General features: G+C 55.6%; 1 protein-coding gene across 2 annotated transcripts; it reads right to left on the bottom strand.

The window, feature by feature from the left end:
- Window positions 1-802: 802 nt before the first annotated feature.
- ENTPD6 (ectonucleoside triphosphate diphosphohydrolase 6) lies at window positions 803-19,604 on the bottom strand. 2 transcript variants are annotated; one of them, XM_082858060.1, is made up of 14 exons: window positions 19,525-19,604; window positions 15,996-16,319; window positions 14,312-14,388; window positions 11,932-12,075; window positions 10,927-11,002; window positions 9,760-9,795; window positions 8,945-9,033; window positions 7,698-7,777; window positions 6,976-7,040; window positions 5,287-5,388; window positions 3,091-3,231; window positions 2,159-2,215; window positions 1,131-1,243; window positions 803-1,026 (listed from the first exon to the last, which is right to left on the bottom strand). In XM_082858060.1, exons 2-14 carry the CDS (start codon window positions 16,285-16,287, stop codon window positions 928-930), a joined length of 1,371 nt encoding a protein of 456 aa, XP_082714186.1. In that variant the 5' UTR covers window positions 16,288-16,319; window positions 19,525-19,604; the 3' UTR covers window positions 803-927. The 2 variants fall into 2 exon arrangements, with proteins under 2 accessions (XP_082714186.1, XP_082714187.1); XM_082858061.1 differs by lacking the exons at window positions 11,932-12,075; window positions 19,525-19,604 and having other exon boundaries at window positions 15,996-16,292.
- Between the last annotated feature and the right edge of the window lie 534 nt (window positions 19,605-20,138).

Genomic DNA, 20,138 nt, shown 5'->3' with positions numbered 1-20,138 from the left:
GGTTTTTGTTTAAACTTTGGTGAACAGGGACCTCAGGTGCCTGACACCCGGGGTGGAGGGACACAGCTGGCGCTCACCGAGAGGAATCAGAGGAGCAGAAACCCTGGAAAACCCTTTATTTCAAGTGGAACACATGAGGTTCAGCTTATTCCGTGAACAGTGCATATGCCACAGGAACGGCTGCGGGCCTGGGACACAGCATCCCGTGCACAGCTCAGCCAGCATCCTGTGAGCCTGCGGGGACGGGCCGTGAGAGGGCGCATCTGGGGCTCCAGCCTGACTGACACCGCTGGGCTGCAAATGGCTCAGGGCAGCGATACATCCACTGGGCTCAGAACACAGCTGCTACACGAGCACGCAGCACCACACAGACATCACTCACTCGCAGACACAGATATCTCACAGCAGCTCACGCTCACGTTTAGACCGCTTCGAGAAGCCAGGGCACACGGGGGCCACAAAGAGGCATTTCCTCCAGCCCCTCTTTCCAGTCTCAGCGCCAACCCGCCAGCTAACCCTGAGCCACCCGAGGACCCAAGGAAGCAGCTTCTGGATGACGTCACAGTCTACACCCACGGAGGAGACGCCTGGCCCACCAGCCCAGGGGGCTCCCGCTGGGGGCAGTGGGACAAAACAAGACTCCCGTCACCGGACGTGTGTCACAGCCGCCCCAGCCCTGCGATGGGACGGTGGGGACAGCGGCTGTGCCACCCTGGCCTCAGCCTGTGCCCCTTACCCTGTCTGGTCATGGGCCACCGGGAAACAAGTCCTGGGCCATGTTCCAGCACGTCCAGGGGCCGGTCTGTGAGGTCACGGGGAGGAGGGTCTCAGCCTGTGCCATGACCCCCTCCCCGCACACTGGGGGTCCCAAAGGGGCCTGTTCTCGCAGAGACAGTGCTTCTACGGGGATGGCTGGCAGCTGGGTTGCTACAAGGTGGGGCTCTTCTGTCGGCTCAGGGAGTCGATGTAATGAAAAGTGGCCCCCAGAGCCCAGCTGGTCTCCACGTTGTCAATCTTCCGGGTCAACTTGAAAAGACAAGGGGCAGGGGGGTGGAAGGGAGCACGTGCGTGTGAAAGGCGGGCATGTGCTCGCGACGGGTGGGGGCTGGGGGCACCGGGGGAGTCCCCACCTTCAGCACTTTGTCCCCCGGGAAGCCGAGTCCGTGGAGCAGCGAGCTGACGTAGATGAGATCCAGGCACAGGAAGGGGCTGCGCGGCGGCTGGGTCTCTGCCGTCCGGCACACTGAGGGGAAAAGGGCTCCTGGGTGGGGGAACGTGGAGGGGGGGCAGTGCGAGCAGCCAGACTCCACCCCCCTGGGGCACCCCCCCACCCCCGCCGCCAGGCCCTGTGCCACCCGGGGCCTCACTGCTGGTCAGAGCACAGCACAGGCAGGGACTTGAGGCCAACCCAGTGCCCACTGCCTGCCTCCAGGCCCCATCTCTGCACCGTGACCCCCGACACCTCTCCTAGGCGTGGACCTGGGGCTTCTAGGGACTGGAAGCACCCACCAAGCTGGCACAGAACACCCCACCCCTGTTCACGACGGGGACGGACAAACCAACCCACGGCCTCTGCTCGGAACCATTTCTGGCTGGTGTCTGGGAGACAAACCCAGAGGTGATGAGAACGATTTTAAAAAAGCCTTTTCTGACGGGAGGGAGAGAAGGTCTTTCTATGGAGAAACATACAGCGTTTAACCCCTTTGACCCGCAACTGGGAAAGGCAACCAAAGAGCAGAATCTACAAGCAGCCCGTACACCCGGCCACGGAGGAGTGGGGGGAGTGGCAGCCACCGGGCACACCCCGGGGGACAGCTCTCCGTCCCCCACACTGGACTCTGCAGTGCAGGGGTCCCTGGCAATTGTGAATCTGCTGGGACACTTTGGGGAGTTGAGGTCACCTGAGTCACAGAGAAAGAGTCAGAAAAAGTGAAATCAAGGGAGTCTGTTCCTCACAACACTGGGACTAGAAACGCCTGCCTCCACTGCCCAGGCCACACAGGGCGCGGTGGGCCTGCGGTCTGAGCTAGCTCAGCGGCCCCTACACACTCTCACACCCCCGAAGGCTCGTCCGGTCGACAGTCAGGGGCCGACCAGGAGCTCTGGGGCCAGCGCCTGCCTCATGCCTGGGCCAGCGTCCTGCCTCCAGGCCACTCACCGTACTTGGCCGCAGTCTCAAAGTCTCCGACCACAAGGCTGCCTCCCTTCTCTGCATCTGTGGAGGAAACGGGGCACCCAGTCTGCACCAGCACCGTGGAGGCGAGACGGCACTGAGGCCCCTGGGCCTGCGCCTGGGGTACCCTGGGGGTGGGGGGTCAGATGCAGGTGGCCGCACGTCTGGGCATCGGCGTGCAGACGACGGTGCCCTGGCTCCAGCTACAGGGAACCTGCAGACCAGGCGGCCGAGGGGCAGCTGCTGGGGTGCCCCAGAGGGAGGGGCCTGGGCCTAGGTGAGGGGTGAGAGGTCACCTTCCGCCTGGACCGGTTGGCTGCCATCCACACTGGGTCCGAGAGTGTAGCCCAGTGGGGCCCAGCGAGCCGGAACCTGATGGCTTCGGTCTCTCCAGGGCGGCTTTCTGTGGACATTAACGTTCTCACCCTTGCCACGGGCAACACGTTCTAATATCCTCAATCTATTTCATCAAAACACATGTCGGGTCACGACCCACTGAAGTGACCTCACAACCCTCTCGAGGGTTTCCAGTTGGTCTGACTAGCTCCGGTCCCAGACTCATGATACCGTCTTCTGTCCTGACGGCACCGCGGGCTGGGGAGGGGTCAGGGTGATGTCCCCAGGCTCCTGAGGGCGATCTGAGGGGTGGGCTGAGCCCTCCTGCTGGCCTGGGTACCAGCGGCTGACGGTTTGAGAATCACACAGGTGAAAGGAGAATAAACGGACAGCGAGGAAGCCTTCCTGCACTGAGCGGCTCAGAGGACTGACTTATTTATAAAAAGGGGGCCTACTACTCTCTACTCAGTGACACGTCCCCGCCCTCCCTCTATTTCTATCACCCTGATGTGACTGACGGGCCCTCCACCCGGGGACCCACACCCAAATCCCTGCACAGCCCAACCGAGCCGCACCCTTACCTATGAGGCCCACATTTGCGGCAAGGTCATAATAGTAGGAAAAGGCATAAAAATCCACGTCCTTCACTTCCTCCGTCCTGTGCACTTTGTTTCGGAGGATCTCGGACACTCGGCGGGTGCACAGCTGGTAGAGGCTCCCCGCTGGAGCGAAGGGAGAGCAGACTCAGCGGTCAGTGGGCTCTGGGCGCCTGACCACACAGCCCAGGGTGACTGCGACCTGGGGGTGCTCACCAGCAACTTTTCAGGGGCCACGTGCTGCAGCCAGCTCAAGGGGAGAAACTGTGAGCATGAAAGGTGGCCCGAGAGAGTGTGGCCCGACCCTGAAGGTCACGCGCCTCCAGCTGGGCGCCTGCAGCTGCCGTGACGCAGCCCAGGGGGTCCACCCCACGCTCACCCTGCCAGCCCTGTGCTGAGCTCGAGTGTGCACCGTCCCACTCCATCTCACCAGCCGGCCGGGTGGGGCCTGCACCTCCCTCCTGTCACAGATGAGGAAGCTGGAGCCTACAGGCAGCGCGCCAAGCTCACAGGGCTGGCCACTGACTCCTTGCTCAGGAGAGCGACAACACAAGACTGCGTCAGTGGACATGGATGCCCACAGCCCACACCTGGACCCAGGCCTCAGCTTGCCCCAGCCCTGCTCCACGTCTGAAGGCAGCTCCGTTCAGCTCTCCCAGGGCCCGGGAGCTGCGCCCTTGCACTTGGGACCTCATCTCCCTGCACTCTCCCTCGTCTGACCCGTCACACCACCTCTTCCATGTTCCTTAAACACAGCAGCCGCCTCTGGTCCTTTGCATGTGCTGCTCCCTCGGCTTGGCACTCACTTCCCATTTCTTCATGTCTTGTCTCAGGTATCACCCCATAAGGCCTTCCCTGGTCGTCTTTAGACCGCGATCCCCCCTGGTACCCACAGCCCCCTTCCGTTTATCACTGGATAGTAAGGAATGTGCATTTGTTCTCCACCCTGGGCTCCTGGCACAGAGATTGTAAAGCCTTGTAAGACCCTGAGTGGTGAGAGTGAGAGAGACGTTCTGTGATTCATAATAAGCCCCTTTCAGTCCACCTGGGTTGTGCTAACGAGGTGACTCCGGGTGGGTCCTGATGGCTTCAGGATGGGAGCTGGTGATTAGAGGGCTGAAACTTTCAGCCCCACCCCCAAGGGCGTGGGCAGGGGGCTGGGGATTAAGTCAGTCACCAGCAGCCACTGAGTTAATCAGTCCCTCTGCCATGAGCCTTGTGAAAACCCTACACGATGGGGCTCAGAGAGCTTCCGGGTTGGAGACACATGGAGGTGCTGCTCCCAGGGAGAGGGGGTTGCTCCCGGGAAGGGGGCTCCCGGGGAGAGGGGGGCTCCGGGCGCCCTCCTGACACGCCTGCCCTGTGCCTCTCTCCCATTTCACTGTTGCTCAGCTGTGTCCTTGATAAGAAACCAGTGATAGGAACATGTTCCCTGAGTTCTGTGAGTGCTTCCAGCAAATTATCAAATTTGAGGAGGAGGCCGTGGGAACCCCTGATTTGTCGCCGGTCGGCCAGAAGAATGGAAGGCCCAGCACTTGCAAAGGTCGGGGAGGGCCTCATCTGATGGGGGCTGCACTGACTCCGGAAGTCAGTGTCGGAACGAAGTGAATCGCAGGACACCCTGCTGCTGCCAGAGAACTGGCCGCTGTGGGAAAACCCCCACACGTTTGCCGTCAGAAGTGCTGTGAGTAGCGACAGCCCTGTCACCAGAGGCAAACCTCACGCCCACGTGCCCAGCTTGGACACATTTCAGCATCTCTTTTAGAAGAAACTCAGAGCACAGAGCCACGGGACCCTGTGGGTGAGACAGGCCTGGGGCTCTGTGGCCTCTCCCGCCCTCGCCGGAGCACAGGCGGCGCGTGTGGGAGGAGAAGCCATTTCCCACAGAGCTGCCAGGCCCGCAGCCACACCTGGCTGTCTGCTCGAAGCCGAGGGACGTCCAGATCCTCCCTCACTGGAGGCTTGCTGGGAAATCGGGTCCCTGGAAGAGCGGCAGACAAGGGAGCCCTGTGCAGGGACCCTGCAGGAGCTGGGGGTTCCAGAAGCATATCTGGCTTGCGGGCAAGTACACACTTGTCTGAGACGGAGGCTGGGTGGTCCCCCTGCTTCTCTGAGGTGTCCGGAGGGAAGGGGCTGCCGTCGACCCTCACGAGCCACCCACGGAGGATAAACGTGCCGTACCTGCCTCCTGTCCTGACACCCTGTACGTTACTTCAGCGTGCTCCCACTCTCCTCTAAAACCGGGAGACAAACAAGGGCTGACCAACTCTGCTCCATCCTCAGCTGAAACAGAAAGAGACAGAGTCGGATAAAGAGCACTGACCGTGGTGGGGTGAGGGCAGGCCTGGAGCTGAGACGGGGCCCGCTGAGGGGAGGCCGACAGCACTGAGTGTCTCAGGTCAGCACCGAGGGCCTCGGAGGGTCAAGGGAACACGCTTCCTTTTTGCCGCGGGATGGACTTGCGGAAGCGTCCCGAGTCAGCTTCGGGAGTCAGCTCCCAGCTCACGGCCACAGAGGGGCTTCGGGGTTCCAGGCGACGCTCATGACGACCCCAGTGGCTCCCCGTGGGGCAGCCTCCAGGGCCCCAGGACGCCAGCCCTCGGGGACACGCCTCCTGGCGTCCTGCCGAGTGGGTCCCTGTGTCTGCCTGATTCTGGCCTGGGCCCGCCTGCACCAGCGGAACGTGCAGGACACAAGGCCGTGGGACTTCAGGAGGCTTTCCTTCCTCTGAGCCGCCAGGGAGAAGTGCAGGCTGCTCTGCGGGGTAGAGGCCAGACACGCGCCCAAAATGCCACCTCACAGGACCCTAGGGACCCCAGCAAAGGGACCGCCGAGTGGATGCCTGTGCAATCCTGAGATAAGACGACTGCTGTTTGCAGCTACTCAGGGCGGTGGGTGGTCTGCTGAGTGACAACGACTCACACGGTGGGAGACGCCTCCCTAGGGCAGCGAGGGGTCTGCACCCCTTCTGGCGGCTGTCACAGCCCCACATGAAGACACACGGCTCCCCGCCGCTCTGCCGGGTCAGGGTGCAGGAGGGACAGGACCCTGAGGCCGGCACAGACGGGCAGGTGGGTGCCTGCCGTCCTCCACTGGCTAACAAGTGTTTTCTGGCCCAGAGTGTGGTCGTGGGTGTTTCTGAGACGTGGACGCGTTTTTGGTTTGCAAAAAAGGGGCCACTGTTACGAGGTTAAACAGCAGGATGTGCGTGGAAAACAATTCCAGTGGAACATTCCCGCTCTGTCAGAACAGCCAGGCCCTGGAAGAGGCAGCGGAAGTGCTGTGCCGGGGGTGTGCGTGGCCGAGAACATGCTTGGGCTTGCGCACGTCTGACCGAGGCCTTCGAGGGGACAGGCCGAGGCGGCCTCAGAGCAGGGTCCCCGCTCGCCTCGGGCATGTGGTCCCCTGAATGTCCCAGGGGCTCGAGCGCCTGCCAGCAACGCCTGGCTTGTCCCAAGCCAAGCACGTCAGGGCAGGATGGCGCAGAGAGGGCCTGGGAACAGACACAGGCTTCGTCCCCAAATGCCGGGTCTGGAGGAAGGCAGAGCCCGTTCCAAGTCCCCTCGAGAGCAGAAGAACAGAGGGGACGTTCTCAGGAGCCAGAACCTCCCCTGAAGCCTCCATCGGAGCCCCCCCGCCCCGTGCGCCCAGTGGTAAATCCTTACAAACAAGCCAACTCCGATCACACCCAGTTCCTTGGGTTCCTAAGAACCCCTGCAACTCGGTGATGCAGAAACCGCTTCACTAGCATCTTTCTTTAAAAGTAACTGAGAAGGTCTTCAGGGGCCCACCAAGAGGTCTGGGGGGGCACCCTCTGGGGCTCCCGAGTCCTGCTGGCTGGGAGGGCTCTGAACACTGCACCCCACTCACCAGGCTTTCCCTCCTCGCCGCCTAGAACCGCCAGCCGCGCCGACATCAAGCCGAGCCCCAGGTAGCTGCGGAGAGAGAGCCCAGGTGAGCGGAGGCCTCCCTCAACTCCACCTGCAGCACGTTCACCAGCCTGGATCCAAAATGTGGGGGGAAGGAGGAAACCAGAGGCAAGGCAGCAGCTTCCTGCTTCTTCCAGGAGCTCCCTCAGTGGGGTTCAGGGCATCCAGTGCCTCAGCTCGACAGCGAAGGCTCTTACTTGGTGGGAGCTCGTCCAGGAACTGTGGACACCAGCGAAGGCGACACACAGGTCCCCAGCTTTATGGTGTGGACGGGCCTCACGGAAAGAACCTATTAAAGGCGCCACATGGCAAAAAAGACGGCCCAGAAACTTCCTGCACCATCTGTGGACTCTTCCCCACTTTCCCAAAAACCTTTTCCAAGGCAGAAGAGAGTAACTACAAAAGAAGAAATGTAATCTTACTACAGGTGAATTAAAAAAGGAAGAGGAGGAGGAAGAAGAGGAAGAAAGAAGGAGGGAGGGAGGGAGGGAGGGAGGGAGAGGCTGCAGGGGGGTCCACAGCAGGGATTTTGGGACCAAGTCTATGGCCCAGCACCCTGGTCGCTCCCCAGGCGGGAGGCGGAGGCTGGGGGAGGCCGGCAGTGCTAAGCTGAGCCACATGCCTGGACAGTGGACCTCTCCACGCTCGGTCCTGAAAACAAACCTGTAGGAGTAGAGCCTGTAGGTCCTATTAAACATCTGGAGGGACGTGAGGAAGCCGGGCGGGGAGGTCTGAAGGGTGCCCTGGGGAAGAACACAAGGGTTAAAGCACCTTTCCTGCTGGCCTTTATAAAAAATTGTCCCCCACTCCCTCAATTCATTTGAAAGAACAGGGATATTCACGGATGTATTCAATTAAATTAGCCTTTCATCAAATCACATGCCGTGAAACAGCTTGCAGCAAGCAGTGAAACACTTTGTCTTTCCTCTTTTTTTTTTTTTTTTCCGGCTGCACCAAGAGGCCTGTGGGATCCTAGTTCCCCGACCAGGGACTGAACCCACACCCCTTCCAGTAGAAGCATGGAGTCTTAACCACTGGACTGCCAGGGAAGTCCCGTGTCTTTCCTCCCTGTGAGTAACATTTACCCATTCTGGGAAATACGGCCCAACCAGAAGAGTTATGCGTAAATTTAAGGCTATTCCATTAATGCTAAGTTTTATATTTATTTATTTGGCCATGCCACGCGGCATGCGGGATCTTAGTTCCCCAACCAGGCATCGAATCCATGCCCCCTGCACTGGAAGCGCAGAGTTTTAACCACTGGACCGCCAGGGAAGTCCCAAGGCTCTTCCATTAAAACTAAAAATAATAATAATTTAAAAAGTGGCAGATGAGGAAAGTGCTTTTTAAAAACAGCACGCAGTCTCAACTGGAAGCGTTTTCGTGTCGCTTAGAACAGCGGTCCCCAGCCTTTTTGGCACCAGGGACTGGTTTCGTGGAAGACAAGTTTCCCACGGACAGGGAGACGGTTCAGGCAGTAATGTGAGCGATGGGGGGCGGCAGATGAAGCTTCGCTTGCCGCCCGCCGCTCACCTCCTGCTGTGAAGCCCGGTCCTACTAGTCCGCAGCCTGGGGGTTGGGGACCCCTGCCTTAGAACATCCGTCCTGGAAAGGCCTGAGGCTCTGTCCCATCTGAGTCAGACTCCGGCCCCTCCCTGGAAGCCCTTGCGGGGGGTTGGGGAAGAACTCACCCCACACCCTCTGCCCCAAGGTCTCCAGGTAGTATCTAGTTTATCACCCTGCTGAAGACCAGATTCCTATTTTCTTTTTTCCAGGCAGAGTTAAAATCAAACTAAGAAGCATTCGCTGCGGGTGATCTGACCCTCAGGAGAGAAGCTGAGTGCACAGACCTCCCCCGGGGCTGAGGCTCCCCCATGGGGCAGGTGGCCTTGGGGGCGGCGGCGGGTTACCTCGAATCTCGGGAGGAAGGTGATCTGGGTGGACCCTCCGCCCAGGTCCAGCATGCCCACGTTGCTGCTTCCGGGGGTCTTCAGACTGCCTGCAGCACCGAGAGTAAAATCCACACAGCAATGCCCGTTAGTAAACAGAAGAGCAGAAAAGGGGAGGTTAGAAGCCAGGCCCTTCCGTGGAAAGAGAACAAGACAGACAGAAGCTGTGGCCACTTGAAAATGTCCATGTGCATTTGGGGGGCGTGAAGGACAGCTGCCCCCGTGGTGGCTTTCATCTGAACGAAGGACAACCTGTGCTCCTGGGGCCTGGGCTCCTGATCTGTCACCTGACATGGCTCCCCATCCCCGGGGCGGCAACTCCTACAGGAAACTTCCTGCTTTCTCATCCGTCTGTCAGACACACTGGTCTTGTCCATAATTACAACAAAGGGACAAAAATCCACATCCTGAGAGTAATCTAAGAAAAATGACTCCTTGCCACCTGTTCCCTGTTCTACCTACAGCAGGACTTCAATTATAAGGTGATCAGCATTCGCGTCACGTCCAGTATTGACTAGTGTGACTCAGGGCTTCTCTCAGGAATGAGGACGGTGGCCAGGGGATGCCGCCGTGGGAGCAGAGGCAGAGCTGAGCCTTTGGAGAAGGACCCCCTGCATCTCCAGCATTTGCATCTGCAAGCTTGGTGCCTGCCCCACCCATCCCAACACCCTACTTCGGGTCAGCAACCCGAAGGGGTTATTTTAGAGTGGAAATGAGGCCCCTGCTCTAAAGACCTGTGTCTGTGAACTGCTGGCTTTATGATGAAGGGAACCCACCTGTTAGGAAGTTCACGGTGATCCACGCGGAGACACCTGCAAGAGAGGGTCACAAACAGCACCTGAATCACCTGAGATGCTGTAAACAGCAATGGGGACTCATGACAGCTTTCCGATTTCAGGAGCACAGGGAGGCCACTTCCTCACTACTCTCAGCCTCCAGATCAGGTACAGACACGGGCATCACTCACAGAACCATCCAGCTGCTTCTGGCAGACTGCTCTAGAGACAGCACCTAAAAATCAGCGTGCTCAGCCAAACTGTCGCATCTCTTGGTCACGCTCTTTAGCAACTGCCTCTTTCTGGAAGAGGTGGGATGAGAAACAAATGTTCCCTTTCCCTCCACCCAAACAAACTCTGAAGGTCACGTTTAAAGTCAGGGGCTGGTAAGGAACCTTATGAAGTGACTCTCCCTTAGAATTAATGCAACAGCAACCTTCTAACGCATCAGCAACTGGGGATTCTCTCTAAACGTTCTTAAAACAGAAAAGATGGGATTTCCCTGGTGGCGCAGTGGTTAAGAATCTGCCTGCCAATGCAGGGGACACAGGTTCGAGCCCTGGTCCGGGAAGATCCCACATGCTGTGGAGTAACTAAGCCCGTGTGCCACAACTACTGAGCCTGCACTATAGAGCCCGTGAGCCACAACTACTGAGCCTGCACTATAAAGCCCGTGTGCCAAAACTACTGAGCCTGTGCTCTAGAGCCTGTGAGCCACTACTACTGAGCCTGCACACCACAACTGCTGAAGCCTGTGCGCCTAGAGCCCATGCTCCACAAGAGAAGCCACTGCAGTGAGAAGCCCGCGCACTGCAACGAAGAGTAGCCCCCGCTCACTGCAACTAGAGAAAGCCCACGCGCAGCAAAGAAGACCCAACACAGCCAAATTAATTAATTAATTAATTTAAAAATAAATCAGAAAAGATGATTTGTTTTCAGAAACGTGATATATGCCAGGCTTGGAGCCAGTCACGAGGAGAATGTCTCTATCACTGGCCCCAAGAATACAGTGCTCTGAGACGGTCAGACTGCGGACTGGGGTGGGACCGGCACTTTGGTGTCTGTGCCTCCAACCAGGGAAGGCTCCCAGCGCAATGCTGACTGCAGCCCCGCATGCAGCCCGCCTCGAGGGGCAGCCTCATGGCACATGGAGCTTCTGGCGACTACCTTCGTCCGTCCCGTTCATGATGGAAACACAGTTGTCCCCTACGAGGAACGGCGACGCCTCAAACACTTCTTTCACCTAAATGTAAAGAGAGACAAGCCTTGATCGTTTAGAATCTAAACTCACAGTCCCAATCACTGCCCTGCTTTAGGACAGGACACGAGGGGTGGGAAGCCCCACAAGGCGGATCCCAGCCCTGGGCCGCCACGTGGCCTGGTGGGCACGTTCCTGGGAGAGGACCTGGCACAGGGGAAGTGAAAGCGGTGAGCAACTGTGTTTGGCTTTATTTCCTTCTCCTTTTTTTTTTTTTTTTTTTAGCAATTATTGATACATAGAAACTTCAGTACGTCTGCACTTGTGTCCCACCATCCAACTTGAGCATGTGAAGGTATTCAGTAGTTTTTATAAGGGACCTTGACAAACCTGCAACGATCTGTCATTTAGCAGCTAACAGGTTCAGAAACAGTGCGGAGGAGGACTACTTTGCTGAGAACACTTTCCCTGATTCCTGATGGTAAGAACCCTGCAAGCACATGTCAAAGACAGGCTCCAGAGCCGCCTGCAGGGAGGTGCAGGGCTTGCGCAGACACAAAGGGGCCTCCTCAGCAGTCACATCTGAACATCAGACCAAGAGCGGAGCCTGCACTTCCCACGAGGACGGCTGGCTTGAGCCGAAATGTCAAGAATTCAGGTCCCACAGCCTTAGACACTCGGCAAGTTCTTGGATGGAAGGAAGCCCTTCAAAAACACAATATATTTTTAACACCAACTTGTTCTTTTTATAAAACAGATTCATTCTAGAAAACATGAATAGCTTTAAACATCCTGAGAAAGAAAGCATCATTCAGCCACAACCCCTCCACCGAAGGCGACACTGCAAACATTTCGACATGCTTCCCTCCTTGGGGAGCTTCTCCGTGGCCTGTCTGCCTGCTTGGACGCGGGCTGATGTTCTATGTTTTCAGTTATCTCAAGTCACCCGCCCCAGGGTAACTGGATGAGCTCACCTTTCGCAGTAACTTCTGAGCCTTTTCTCCTGGTAACAGACGTAAACCAGCTGTGGCCTTGAGGACCAAGGGGGTGGCCTTCCAGAATTCAAAGGGTATGTCCTGTTTAGCAATGTCCAGTAACTCCTGAATTCCCGGGGTGCTCTGTGAACATGGTGGGTAGAGCAGGGTTTGCACTCAGCGTGCAGGGGTAACAGGTGCTCCCCACCCTTTCGGTTTTATTAATTTATAAACGTATTTTTTCTAATTTTCCAAATCAGCAGAGACAGCAACTCAAGTGGTGCAGGCAGGAGCGTGGGGCGGACCCTCGGCAGCGGAGCGGGCCAGGGTTCTACGCGCCTGGCAGCCGGAACCCCGCCGGCCCTGCCACCAGCCCCGAGCAGCCTCAGACGAGCTGCGACGCCCCTGGACACCATGAGTGAATTCTGGGGTCCCTCACGGCACTAAAACCCATGAAGAGCTACACCGAGGAATCACTTCACCTGCCGGAATGCTGAGCTCTCCATGCTGGACCAGGGCCCGTGGGGGGCGGGCTGGGCAGGGCGGGGGACGACTGCCGTGAAGCCTCGCCAGACGTGTGGAGGGTACGATGCTGGGGGGGGTTAGCAATGCCTGTGGGGGACACGTGTGCCTCTCACTCAGAAACCCCCCAAGAGTTCACCCAGGCGACGCCCTGGCATGTGAGGGGAACGAAGTGCACATGAGATGACACAGAGCAGCCTTTCCCAAACCGTGAGGAGCGAAGGGTGGCGGGGGTCACCTACAGGCCCTCCGGAGGGGCTGGCTCTCCAAGTGCAACGTGCACACGCATGGCAGGACAGAGCACTCTACTTCCTGACGGGGCACAGTCTCCAAGGCACACTGCTCAGCCCCGGGAGCAAAGCGCATACAGCATGAACGTGCTCCACTGTGTGTGTAAAGAGAGGGGACGAGAACACAGAAGGACAGCGAGAAACCAGGGACACTGTCCTCCTGGAGGAAGTGGGAGGGGTTCGCTGTCTGCTGGGAAGCTGTAGCAGTCACCCCACATGAATGTGTGCTGCCTGCCTGAACGAGTAAGACTTAAAAAGCCCCATGAGGGGCTTCCCTGGGGGTGCAGTGGTTGGGAATCCGCCTGCCAAGGCAGGGGCCACGGGTTCAAGCCCTGATCCGGAAGGATCCCACATGCTGCGGAGCCACAACTACTGAGCCTGTGTTCTAGAGCCTGCACGCCACAACTACTGAGCCCAAGCGTCACAACCACTGAAGCCCGTGTGCCTAGAGCCTGTGCTCTGCAACGAGAAGCCACCGCAACGAGAAGGCCACACACCGCAACGAAGAGTAGCCCCCTCTCTCTGCAACTAGAGAAAGCGTACGTGCAGCAATGAAGACCCAATGCAGCCAAAAATAAATAAATAGATAGATAGATAAATAAATTTATAAAAATAAATAAAAAGCCCCATGAGTTTATTCCAAGATATATCATTTAATCAGGTTTAACCTCTAGAGTCACTCATTTCGATTTGTTTTCAATTTGTTTCTTAACCAAGTTACAGGAAAGCAAAGCCATGACCTCACTGTCTGGGATCAGGATGCATCTGTGGCAAGAATGTTGCGTCGGCTTCTGATTTAAGACGTGCTGGGGCCAAAGGAACCGACAGCTGCATGAGGGGCTGCTTTCAGGAGCCCCCTGGAACACAGGTGCCCTGTGTTCGTGCAGCTCAGAAGTGTAAACGCCACCAACTTACCAAAGTCACCATTTGACGGTTCAGCTAAATTTCTTTTACACTTATTTGGTTCTGTGGATTTTGCATAATACATTTTTTTTAGTGAACATTTGTCATCTTCAATCAGAGAAACCGAAACAAAAAAAAGTTAAACTTTCAAATAATGCTTTTTCTAAGTTTGTAGCATTTGTGCTTTTAAATCACACCGTAACTTCTGGGCGGCATGCGGGCCAGCTGGGGGATGTATGTGGGGTGTGTGTGTGGTGTATATGTGTGTGTGTGCTGTGCATGTGTGGTGTGGTGTGTATGTGGCGTGGCTGTGTATATACGTGTGGCTGTGTGTGTGTGTATATGTGTGTGGTGTATGTGTGTGTGCTCTGTATGTGGTGAGGTGTGTGTGGCTGTGTATGTGGTGTGGTTCTGCGTGTGGTGTGTATGTGTATACATGTGCAGTGTGTGTGGTGTGGTGTGTAGTGTATGTGGGGTGGTGGTGGGACCTCCCACGGGTGCCAGTGTCCTCCATAGACTGTCCTACGCAGTGAAATGTCCCAGGTCAGCACAGCAGAGACGCTGCTCTGGGAGGATGGCTCTGCATCTGAGAGAAAGAGAGTCACTTTAACAAATCGACAGAAGGCAAATTTGATGAGCAAAGAGAGACGAGAGAACACTGTTACCTTATCAACGTCATCAGCATAAGCAGAAAGACCTGGCTTCAGTGCTTTGAAGGTTTCATGGGTCAAGGTGGGAGTTTCTAAAGGAAAATCATGTTTTAGAACAGGTACGTGTGTGAATACAAACACAGATACGTGAATCTATACAACTATGAGGAGCCACACTTTCAAGGCAGACTTCTGAAAACAGACCTTCATTGTTTCTCATCTAAACTCTGCCTCTTTAGTTTGGCTACACAATGAATATTATACTTAATGTTTGGGCCAGAACTTTTCCTATTTAAAAAAAAAAATCAACTTTATTGAGGTATAATTTAAATACCAAAAACTACCCATTTAAAATGTTAAATTTTAACATAGTCAATTCTTGCTGATTCAACAAATACAGAAGCAGGGAATTCCCTGGTGGTCCCACGGTTAGGACTCTGTTCTTCCACTGAGGCAGGCATGGTTTGATTCCTGGTTGGGAATTAAGATCCTGCACGCAGCAGCATGGCCAAAGAAACAAACAAACAAAAAAACAGAAAAAAACCCAACAGAGGAGCAGGGCAAATGATTCCAAACTGCAAATGTGAAAATCATTTTCTTAATTCTAGATAGGACGCATTATACATTCTAATACATTCTATTCTATACATTCTATTCTTTTTTTAAAAAGAATATTTCAGCCTTCTTTTTAAAAACTGAGTGTTTTAGATTATTAGGGGCCTGGACTCATGTGCTCACAGCAAGGGAGAGTATTCCCAGGCACACCGAGGCCAAGGGGTGCTGTCCGAATGCAGACACATAGACCAAGGAGGAAAAATCAGCAACAAACTTGCTGTAAGGAGGTCTCTCCAAAGATAACACGCCGGTTCATGGCTACTGAAGGATTACATGCCAACACACGTTGCCTTAAACTTAGCTTCAAAACCAATTTTGGAGGTAGGTTAAGTCCAGCATATAAATATTTAACCATTATGACAAGTTTAAAAATAAAGCAGATGAAAAGTAGATAAACGTGCCATGAGAGGTTTGAAGAGAGCTACTAAAGGCATCCGGAACACCAGTCCAGTTAAACGCCCAGAAGGGTCAGCACCGAAGCAGAGGGGAGGGACCCCAGCTGTGAACACCGACCCACAAGGGGTGGAGGGGGGACTGGGCGGCGCTGGGGGTCTCCCCAGGGGAGAAGCCCGCTGGTGAAGATGCCCAAACTCCACCCTCACTCCTCCTCAGCACCCCCCTGGGAAGCCAGGCCCACAGGCTCTGGTCCCAGCTTTACTCTCACTGAGGCCACTGCCATCTGTCACCCTTGTTGCCCGGCCCCACTGGGCAGTTCCGTGTTGGCCTGGGCTCCGGGTCTTTGCTCATGTACCTGACTTTCCTGGACTCCCCGCTCCCACTGGTCTGAACCTGGGGCTACTTCCTTCCTTAAACTCACCCCTGGCCTAAGTCATGGTCCTAGCCACCCAACCTGCCTGGGACGCTGGGAGGGGACAGGCCACCCCAATGCCTTCTGGGATCTCAGCTGCCCCTAGGTGGTCACCAGATGCCAGTGCGAATGAGGACATCTGGGACTCCTGGGCAATGGCACTGGCGACAGGCTCCCCGGGGAGTCCCAGGCCGGGGGTCCAGCCCACCCTGAGGGCCCATGCTTTGCTGTATGACGGAGGACAGGGGAGCGCGGCCAGGGCTTACTAGCCGGTACCTCCAGGCTGCCGGCTGAACTGGAAGACGTGCACTCGGGTGCCAGTGCTCCCCGCGTCGAACATGATGCCGTAGAAGACCTCAGGCCCGCGGGCAGCTGTCCCCGGGGGACTGCGGGACTGCTGGCCCCTCCGGGCCCCCGTGGCCACCTCGGGGATGCCGAGGAAGGCCTGGGTGGCGGAGGCCCAGTGCCACTTGATGTAGGCGACGTAGATGAACAGGCACACGAACAGCCCCAGCGGGTACGCCACCTTCGTCACCCTCAGGTTCCCATTGTTTGGTACTTTTCTCATTTCCTTGTCTGCTGAGGACTGTGCCACAGCGGCTGGTGGAATGGGAGGAGAGGCAGGAAAAACCCGTTAGGCTGCGAGGTTCTAGGGCAAGTCAGAAATCCCTGTGCTCAGGGACAAAAAGTTCCTTCAACCAGAACTTTGTCCACAGGTCTGCATTTTTCCTGTGGAGTCAGAAGTTTCATTTGATCCTCAGAATGATTCTGGAAGGTGGAATCCCCATTTTGCAGAAGAGGAACTGAGGTTCATAGAGACTAGACAACCCGTCCAAGGCTGTCGGTCCTGCAGGTGCTGACCTGGGCCATAGCCCCACAGCCCGAGCATCCCCTCTAGGTGCTGGTCCAGGCAAACGGCTCTAAACTCGCTGCTATTGCAGCTCTATTTACAATAGCCCGGAGATGGAAACAACCTAAGTGCCCATCATCGGATGAATGGATAAAGAAGATGTGGCACATATATACAATGGAATATTACTCAGCCTTAAAAAGAAACGAAATTGAGCTATTTGTAATGAGGTGGATAGACCTAGAGTCCGTCAGAGTGAAGTAAGTCAGAAAGAAAAAGACAAATACCGTATGCTAACACATATATATGGAATTTAAGAAAAAAAAATGTCATGAAGAACCTAGGGGTAAGACAGGAATAAAGACGCAGACCTACTGGAGAATGGACTTGAGGATATGGGGAGGGGGAAGGGTGAGCTGTGACAGGGCGAGAGAGAGGCATGGACATATACACACTAACAAACGTAAGGTAGATAGCTAGTGGGAAGCAGCCGCATAGCACAGGGATATTGGCTCGGTGCTTTGTGACCGCCTGAAGGGGTGGGATAGGGAGGGTGGGAGGGAGGGAGATGCAAGAGGGAAGACATATGGGAACATATGTATATGTATGACTGATTCACTTTGTTATAAAGCAGAAACTAACACACCATTGTAAAGCAATTATACCCCAATAAAGATGTAAAAAAAAAAAAAAAAGCCACGTGGGCGTGGTGTCCCCAGACCTTTCAAGGTAACAGAGATGTATATGCAGGCCATTCTCTCCACTCTCCCTTTTTCTCCCATGTTGGTAACTTATATTTAAAGGTTTAAGATCCTGTCCCTTGGGGACTGCAGAGCCACAGACAGATCAGAGAAACGGCTCATCCTCCTGGGAGTTTCACAACAGATACCTCTTGTCATTCATATACATGTTCCTGCCGAGAGGGAAATGATGCCCATGTGCTTTCAAAGCCCAGAGCAAAGGAAATCCACTCAGCGCCCCTATTTTTGGTTCAATGCACCCCAAAATGGAGGCACTTGCTCAGCGGAGGCACTGGGTGGGAACCCGAGACTTCAGAGGACGAGAAGCGAGGCGCCTGGTTCTCGGGGCTCCCCCTACCCTTGGGGACGTCCACCATCTGTCCACCCTGGCTGTCAACATGGGAGGTGGAGTGGACGTCCCAGGGGGAGGGAGACAGGCACGTGCCGGGTGGGAAGCAGGGCGAGTGTCTGTGGACCAGAGCCCTGGGGGTGTGTGGGCCGTGCTCAGGACACAGGGATGGTGGCGGGGGAGGAGGGCTGGAGGACAGCGTAAAGGCCCTCACAGGGGAGGGGGAGCGGGGGCCGGGCCTAGAAGCGTAGGGGGCAGCCTGTGGTGGCCTCACGCCAACCCCAGGCTGTCTGGGGGTAGGAGAGACGGAACAGTGGCCCTTGCGGGGAATCCAGCCCTACAGTCACACCTGGATGCCTGCGGCCCCTGGAGCACTGTCCAAACCTTGGGCCAACCCTGTGCCCCTGCCAGGGGAGAGGCCCTCCCAGAGGCTCACCATCCAAGCTCGGATGGGGCAGGGGGACAAGACAATGCACCCCTCCCTGAGCACAAGGGGCCTCAGGGAAGGCTCTCTCAGCAGCTCCCTCCCCAAGGCTCGCCCTCCCCAGCCCCAGCTCAGGCCTCACTTCACTCTCAGAATAACATCATACCGCTGCCCAGGCCTGGCCCCCATCGGCCTCTGTGCTTAGTCTCTACCTCTCTTGGCCCTGCTCAGGTGGGCCGACCTGGTCCTCATCCCTAAGCCTCAGCTGACAAGCTGTCATCCCCACCTTCCCTGACCACCTCCACCCACTATGTGCTCCATGACTCCCTGCCCCCTCCTGACCAAGCACCACCATTATCTGTGATGATGATGAGTCTGTGGGATTTGTTCCTGAAGGTCTGTGTCCCCTCGAGGCCATCAGCCCCCGAGCGCAGGGACTTAGCCTGTCTTGTGCTGCTACAGCAGTCTGGAACACAGACCTTTATCTAGGACAGCCTTAAATATTCTGTTTTTTTTTTTTTTAAGCATCCTATTTCTTTGGTCCTTTATCCACACCCCTGCAAAACCTACCCAAAATGCTATGCTCACTGCCGCTCTGAAACCTGCAGCCGGAGGCTCCTCCTTTGTGTTCCTTGGTGCTCTCCACTCTCATTCCCTGAGTAAGCTGCATGTGGAGTTGTTCATTTGTGTCTCCCTTCCCTCTGGTGAGATGGTGCCTCTCTGGAAGCAGGGACCAGCCCAGTCATCCTGATCTCCCACCCATGACACAAGGCCAGAGCCCAGCAGCTGCTCAGCCATCGCTTGCTGGTGAAGAAAGCGAGCTGATGACATAGCAATTCACCAAGAGGCACGGATGATGCTTCAGGACCCATGTGATGGCCACGTGGGATGGGGCAGGAGACAGCAGTGACCAGGTTTTCTATACGTCGAGCTTGAAATGACAGCGGGACATCAGTCAGAAACAGAACTGAGCCTTGTGAAAGATGACAGGTTTGGGGTTGGTGCTTGAGGAAGCCATCCCCAGGCAGCCAGCTCTCACCCAGCAACAGGCCCTGTCAGAGGTCTCCTTTGGTTAGGTTATAGTAACCCAAAGTTTCCCACTGCTAAGTGATCATTTAACAAAGTATTTCCAGGGAAAGTTCTAAAGCTACTATTTCCAAGGATGATTAGTGAGGACACAAAAACAATACTAACATCTTACAACTCTGAAAGCGTTTTATAAAACCCTTTTATGTAGTCCAATTTTATCATGTCCTATGTTAGTCTAAGAAGCATAACATACATGATCAGACTAACAGGTAGTATATTAAATTTCGAGGCAAAGGTTGCTCTTCATTAAATTTGTCTACCCATTTAAAAAATACCCCTTTAAATATGCTAGATCCTGTTACCAGAGGCCCACAGGCTGGCACTTATATACCACACGACATATGATGACTTACTTCCATACAACAGGACCAAGGCCCGGGAACGTCTGTAAACGGACTTGCCTGGGATCACAGAGCTGGCACGCGGCAAGGCAGAGGAGTTTCTGGCTTCTGTCTCCAAATCACGTGTGCTTCATCACTTCACTTTCCCTATTCATATAAGACTACTTCAGACGACCGAAAAACACTCATGTGAAATTACATACACATAATCATTCAAGTTACACACCAAGTTCAGGGTGACATAAACAGAGGCCAAACAGAACATAACCCTGAGGGGGCACAGAGCCAGGAACAGCCTGGCCCACAATCACCTCCATGGCCCTGAGGCCCGAGCCTAAAAGCCAGTTTCATTCCATGGGGTAAGGTGCTTGTCCAGAGCTAAGGAGGGGCAGATCACATTTCTGTGACACCACTAACACCACAGTGGCCCTCTCCAGAGGATCACCAAGGAAAACAATTTTAGATGAGTTTTGTTCTTTAAAGGAGAGTCTAGAACAAAGCTGTAAGAAAAGGTAAGCCTGGAGGGAATGGAGTAGGCTGGGGGGTGGGGCAGGATGTAGGTGCACAAAGGCAAACAGAGGTTTGGCGGAGCTAACCTTGCTCTCAGCGGGCTCCTGGGGCGGGGG

This window comes from Leucopleurus acutus (assembly GCF_964270905.1).
Source record: "Leucopleurus acutus genome assembly, chromosome: 16".
Taxonomy (NCBI): domain Eukaryota; kingdom Metazoa; phylum Chordata; class Mammalia; order Artiodactyla; family Delphinidae; genus Leucopleurus; species Leucopleurus acutus.
Note: the sequence above shows the minus strand (reverse complement) of the source record. Positions and strands in the feature narration are given on the sequence as shown.